The sequence below is a fragment of the Alosa pseudoharengus genome, unplaced genomic scaffold (assembly GCF_046254945.1).
Source record: "Alosa pseudoharengus isolate Yale_2024_CS ecotype anadromous, Long Island Sound unplaced genomic scaffold, YU_APseudo_1.1 YU_APseudo_1.1_scf_16, whole genome shotgun sequence".
Taxonomy (NCBI): domain Eukaryota; kingdom Metazoa; phylum Chordata; class Actinopteri; order Clupeiformes; family Clupeidae; genus Alosa; species Alosa pseudoharengus.
Window position 1 is genome coordinate 21493386 of NW_027468630.1, and position 6500 is coordinate 21499885.

A 6500-nucleotide genomic window follows, 5' to 3' on the forward strand; every position below is an offset into this window, starting at 1 on the left:
TCCTTCAGCAGTTGATATGTTGTCTTTGAACTACTCAGTTAAATATAGAGTTGACATGATTTGTAAATCATAACATTCTTTTTTTATTCACATTTTACAAAGTGTCCCAACTTTTTCGGAATTCTGGTTATAGAAATGCTACACATTTATAGTACCCTGGAAATCCAGAGTTCTCGCGAAAGCACAATCTGAATTGTCTCTGGCAACGAGTAATGATGCATTTTACTTTAACTCCTTGCATCGCGAGGAACCAATCACATCGGTGTATCAGTATCTGCTGACGGTCTCCCTCGTGTGGTGGGTAGATGTAGAGCATCAGAAAGTAGCTTATGAAGTCTCCGCCCTTAACTGTATATGGTTAGTCGACTGCAAAATGGCAACTAGGTGGGGGATTTGTACCGCGGGGCAGATCAGCCATGATTTCACCGTCGCTCTTAAGTCACTCCCCCCAGAAGACCACCAGGTACAGGCACTTACACATATCAGACATGTCTAGTAAAATCTCAACGTTGTGCTGTTTGTTTGACACTGTTAATGAAACTACAGATGACAGTCGCTCCACACGCAGCGCAGGCTCAACAACTAAATCTGACCGACTTGTTGTAATGTAACGTTATTTGTGATAACAATCTGGCCCCGAGCGCACAAGATGCAGAAGTTACTTGGAGTTGAGCGTATATGGCATAGTAAGGTTCAGATGGCACGTGCTTGCGCTACAACAGGTCACGAAGCGGACATAATATTGCGCTCTCAGATTTGGTCAGAGTTGCAGTCTTTTGGATTTTTGCTGTCGCTGATATGGGAATGCACATACGCCACATTACCCTTGTTCGTTTGGGGAGACACACTGTTGCTGAAACGGTTCTAATATGCCTCTTACTGTGAAATGTGGTATTTTCTTAATAGAAAATACCCTACACGTCGTTTTACGAGTCGAAAGTATAATAATAATAATAATGAAAACAATTAAAATATAGCCATAAGCGATAAATTGGTCCAGGTCCAAGCAGTTTGGATAAGTGGTCCCAAGGGGGAAATGGTTTAACTGTTTGACAGATTCAAAAGATGAAAAAGGTACCTGCAGTTTAGGAAATGTTAGTAAATGTCAGTTGGCCTGGGTGAACCCAGACAAACCTGTTAGCAAATTTGAATTTGCACTGCAGGTTTGCCTGGAGACCTTCCTACGAAGTCAATTTCAAAATTACCAGAGATTAGTTTCACTTATAATAATTTTTAAAAATGGTGGACAAATTTGAACGGAAATGGGTGTGGTTGCGTGTGTTTGATTCAGGACCATGCAAGGAATCAGAAGAAAATATATTTTTGTGTTTGAGATATGAGCCAAAGTAATGTAATGTAATAATAATAATAATGTAAATGTGCTTATTATATCGCCCCTTAGGGTAATGGTGAGGTCATTAGAATTAGAAACCGGCAGTGGTAGCATAGTGGTTAAGGAGCTGGACCAGCGTGTAGTAGCCTAAAAAGTTGTGGGTTCAATTCCCATCTTCCACCGTTGTGCCCTTGAGCAAGGCACTTAACCCCAAGTTGCTCTGGGGACAATGTAGTCCCTTGTAATGTAATTGACATATGTAAATCACTTTGGATTAAAATAATCTGCTAAATGAATAAATGCAATTCTGTTAGGTCACTGTCATATACAGATGGAAAGTATGGTGCCGTTGGGACTTTTAGGGCAGAAAAGGGAAACAATAATAATCCTTACAAAAACAAAAGGGATCCAGCAGCTTCGCTCCTTGGGACCTCTAATAAGACCAAGACTACTAAGCCTATAGATGTTTATGTATTGTTTTCTAAGATCAGGAGATACCACATACTAGTAAGCTACTTTGAGCAATTATTACGGTGGTGGTCCGTGGGGTTGTAGCCTAGTTCATGTTTGTACCACATATTCAGGTGGTTGCTGTAGCTGCTCGTAGCTTTCCGCGAGCTCAGGACTTTGCGCAGAGACACAACATCCCACGTGTCTATGCCAGCTATGAAGACCTGGCCAAAGATACAGAAGTTGGTGAGTATTCATGCAACAGATTTCCCACCTTTTGGTGGTGGATACATTTATTCAACGTGCAGGTTGAATAAGACTCAGTCATTTAGTTCACCTCATGCCCAAGACCTTTTCATGTCATGAACGTAACTTTCATACCCACTGAGTGCATTGACATGAACAATTTCCAAGCTCATATTACCTTTCACATTTAATATTAAATTGATTTCAAACCCTGTCCTTCTCTTGGAAAGTTGATATCTTTATAGCGTTATAGTCTCACCTGGTACCCGTGTCTGAGAGATCTTCTCCCTGCTGTGTCCCGTAGATGTGGTGTATGTGGGCACCATACACCCCAGTCATCTGCCAGTGAGTCTGCTCTTCATGAACGCCAAGAAAAATGTCTTGTGTGAGAAGCCTCTGGCCATGAACCTCAGGGAAGTTCAGGAGATGGTCACCGAGGCCAAGCTCAACAGCGTCTTCTTCATGGAGGTGAACTGCTTGGATGTGTCTGAGTATTGTTAATGACCTTGAATACAAAGCTATAACCTACTCTATGTGTGTTTTATGTACAGTATTTGAATGTGCTAAATGAATGTGTGGCAAACAAATCGGGGAAGATGCTATCAAGTCAATGATTATCTTCACTTCCTCTGTGTCCTACTCCCCACAGGCTGTGTGGACCCGCTTCTTCCCCGCCTCCCTGGAGATCAGCAGGCTGCTGGCACAGGGGGAGGTGGGGGAGGTGAAGATGGTGCGGGCAGACTTCGGGACACCCATCGCACACATCCCCCGATCTGTGGAAAAGGAACTGGGTGGTGGAGCCCTGCTGGATATAGGCATCTACTGCCTGCAGTTTGTGCTCATGGTGTTCAATGGAGAGAAGCCAGAGTGTGTTCAGGCCACTGGGGTCTGTCTAGACACAGGTAAACTGTTCTTTTTGGCTGGCTTTCAGCTGTACTGATGATTTCACAGAAGTCAAGTTGTTTGTTTTACAGTGCTATGTCTTACAAATATGAGCATTTTCTTATTGAGGTGTAGACCTGAGTTTGATATTGAGTTGTATTGGCAAGTTAAATTTTTTGTAAGATCCTCAAGACAGCAACTTTCTCAGTATGTAATGTTTGTTACCATTTTTAGAATGAAGTTGAAGCTATTGTAGACCCTAATTTGAATGCTGAGCAAAATGTGAATTATAAAGTATAACTAAAGCTCATTAACTATGCAAACAATTAGGGCTCTGTGTGTGTTTGTGCGCGTTCTGCAGGGGTGGACGAGGCCATGGTGGTGACCCTGAAGTTCTCGCGGGGCAGGATGGCCGTGTGCCGCTGCAGCGTCACGATGGCGCTCCCCAACGATGCGGTTATCTCTGGCACCAAAGGCAGTATCAGGGTGAGCTAGTCCCGCATAAAGCGCACAACAAAGTACACAGCCACAATGGAGATGGGGGAGATAAAGCAGTTCATTTTGAACAAGTTTGTGTAAACATTTTATTTTAATGGTAACCCTTGGTCCAGCTCTCCTGTGTATGCGCGGAGAATAAACCCCTCAAACTGTTTCCAATGTCTGCTAACGTTTGCAAAGAACCCCAGACAAACAGAAATTGTTTCCAAACGTGTCGCCTATGTTTGTAAATTTGAACGCACCTCTGGGCTTTGGGTTTGGGGGTTGTGACCACCAGGCTTGTGCAAAATTCCAGAATCGAATTGAAAATGGCTCTTAAATTCCAATTCTTGAATTTCACTTGCATTTCAACTGAGGTAGCAAACAGGAAGCAGAATTGCAATTCGAATTGTGCACAACCCTGGTGACCACTACACAGAAAACGCACATCACAGTACACATTCACAATGAGCTGGGGAGAGGGGGGCAGTGATAGTCGCGTGTTTGAGTCAAACAATCCTTCCCAGCAGACAAAGCATCCTAAAAGGTCAGCTCTTTTTCTATCCATGGGAGGCCCCTCCTGTACCTCTGTTTATTGTTAAACATTTGATTTACTGTAGTGTTAAGGATTAATTCAGGTTTGGGTTGAAGTTGATTGCAGCTTAGGTTTACACTCACTGTGTATCTATATTTCTGGAAGGGGATTTCCTTAAGGATTGATGAGATGAATCTACAGTATTTGTAAATTACAGGTGTGATTTTAATCCTATCTTTTAATTACTGTAGCTTCAGTGAATAGTCTAAAAGGATAAGTTCACATGATAGTCCTCTAATTAAACATAGGATTTACAGGACCTGGATGGACACATTTTTTGGAATTACTTATTGCATTCCCCTTAAATATTATTTTTAAGATGACTGTGTCCTACTTGAGTGTTGATCCATTTCCAGATCTCAAAAGCTTTTGGAAAAAGCATAAAATGTAAAGCATATTGTGATCCCAGAAAGTAGTCTATTAGCCTCAGGTCCATCGATGCAAACACACTCAAGACCATCAGGACTAAGCTCGGGACCTGGAGCGACAAAGTCTTCTCAGCCTCCCTCTGGAACGTCCTACCCGAACACATCAAACAGTCAAACTCACCTCTTCGAACTTGCTTTTTCCTGTTTCCCAGCTTTTCCTTTTCTTTTTCCCCATTGCCCACCTCTCTAGCTTTGTCCTCTGCTTCGTCCATGCACCTGTGTGTTTTCTTTTCTCTGTTTATGTAACCTTGTCTATGTACTTTGTCTTTGTACCTATGTATAAAACTCTAAAGTGTCTGAGTGCAAAAGCACAATTACATTTGTATTATTATTATTATTATTATTATTATTATTATTATTATTGCACCTGCAGCTATGCCGGACATTTGTATGTATGAATTATGGAGCATAGATATATAGAACAATTCTTATACAATATTCACAGTAATCTGTAAAATAATATATAGGTTTTGGTTGAAATGGAGTCATCTCCAAATACAGTGAATCAATGTCAATTGGAATGTCACATTCCTGATGTTTGCCCTGGCGTCGAGTGCAGGTTCCTGAACACATGTGGTGCCCCACGTCCCTGGTGGTGAATGGGAAGGAGACGCAGTATCCCGTGCCAGAGCCGTACCTGCCCATTAACTTTACCAACAGCACGGGCATGCGCTATGAGGCCGAGGAGGTGCGCCAGTGTCTACTTAAAGGTATGGCTGCACGCCAACCACAGCACAACACATGTTTATATAACACAATAACCTGCTTTATATGGAATGAGTCACTGCTGGAGTATCTAACTCATGAAACTCCCGTGGTTGTGGTTTAAACCTGCTGAGTTTATAGGCCTGTAGTGCCGTTGAGGCAAATTCACTTCCTTATATGTGTATTTTATGTGTATTACATACATTCTAGGTGCATATAGGATAGCCATGTGGAAACCTACATTAATATTTTCTACAAAGTCATGATATTTTCTTTCTATTAAATGAAAAGCCTCTAGCAAGCCTGTAATGCAGTTTTCTTTAAACCACAAGGGGGTGCTGTGTGTCTCATGGTGATGTAAGTTTATGGAAATTGTCTTAGTGTATTTGTTGAGATGACATGTTACACAGCTGAATTCCCCAATCAAACTTATTTCATATACTTAAAATAATAATAAGGAAACATACTGTATACATTCTAAAATTGAAATATCAGTTGGATCTTGTTATGGCGTTACTTCTTTGTGACTTGAATTTCTTGATGGATTTTGTACTGCTGGAATATCATAACCCAGTTCTAAACCCAGTCACTGTATGTTTTTGTGGGATGTAATGTGTTTCTTTAGAGATAGTATTGCAGAAGTGCATTTTGTTAAGTGGGAATAATGAAGACCAGTTCAAGTCTGACCTGTGGTCTGCTCTCCTCTTCTGCAGGGATGAAGGAAAGTCCGCGCATGACACTGGCAGACTCCGCCCTCTTGATGGAAATCATGGACGAGGCGAGACGACAGGTGGGGGTCACTTACATCCAGGACTGCCAATGACCTTGACACGCGCTCACACACACTGTTCATAGTCCAGTCAATAAATTTAATCTATAAAGAGATTAATGTCTTTTTGTCCTCTGACCTGGTGTGACAAGTGGTATGATTATAACAGTACCATTCTCATTTATAAGTGTTGTGAGTTTTATCCATAACATTAAACTATTGTTGACTGCACACATTTTATTATCTTACTTAACACGCATGAGCTGGCCCTGAACTGCCTACAAGTCCCCCATTATATAGACAAGTATCAGTTATGAAGTTGGACAGAGTGGAAAAATACTGATCAGACGTGGAGAGAAAGCTGTTCAGAGAAGCATGGCCACCTCTTCACATCATCCAGCCTTGTGTTGCATGACGTTACATCAGGTTTTTATTCAGGCACTTCCAGTAGTGAGACCATTACCATGACATAAACAATACTATTGACAATATACTGACGCCAAGTTAGCTAAGGCCAGACTGCCAATGTATAGACTGCCTATGTATAGACTGCCTAGAGTGAACAATGCTGAGTTGTTGTGAGAATGTGTGAGTTAGTAATGGTAATGGAAATTT

The 6500-nt window shown here is 41.6% G+C and overlaps 1 protein-coding gene across 1 annotated transcript; it reads left to right on the plus strand.

Moving 5' to 3' along the window:
* Window positions 1–372: 372 nt before the first annotated feature.
* On the plus strand, window positions 373–6001 carry dhdh.2 (dihydrodiol dehydrogenase, tandem duplicate 2). Its single transcript, XM_076288155.1, has 7 exons — window positions 373–463; window positions 1918–2029; window positions 2334–2497; window positions 2679–2931; window positions 3273–3397; window positions 4971–5121; window positions 5830–6001. The coding sequence occupies exons 1-7, from the start codon at window positions 374–376 to the stop codon at window positions 5937–5939; spliced, it is 1005 nt and encodes a 334-aa protein (XP_076144270.1). The 5' UTR covers window position 373; the 3' UTR covers window positions 5940–6001.
* Window positions 6002–6500: the final 499 nt, after the last annotated feature.

Excerpts from the sequence above, each read along its gene's own strand:
- dhdh.2 (XM_076288155.1), top strand. The coding sequence starts at position 374 with ATGGCAACTAGGTGGGGGATTTGTACCGCGGGGCAGATCAGCCATGAT. Across the intron at positions 464-1,917 it reads TCCCCCCAGAAGACCACCAG|GTGGTTGCTGTAGCTGCTCG; the intron begins GTACAGGCACTT and ends CCACATATTCAG. Across the intron at positions 2,498-2,678 it reads ACAGCGTCTTCTTCATGGAG|GCTGTGTGGACCCGCTTCTT; the intron begins GTGAACTGCTTG and ends TACTCCCCACAG.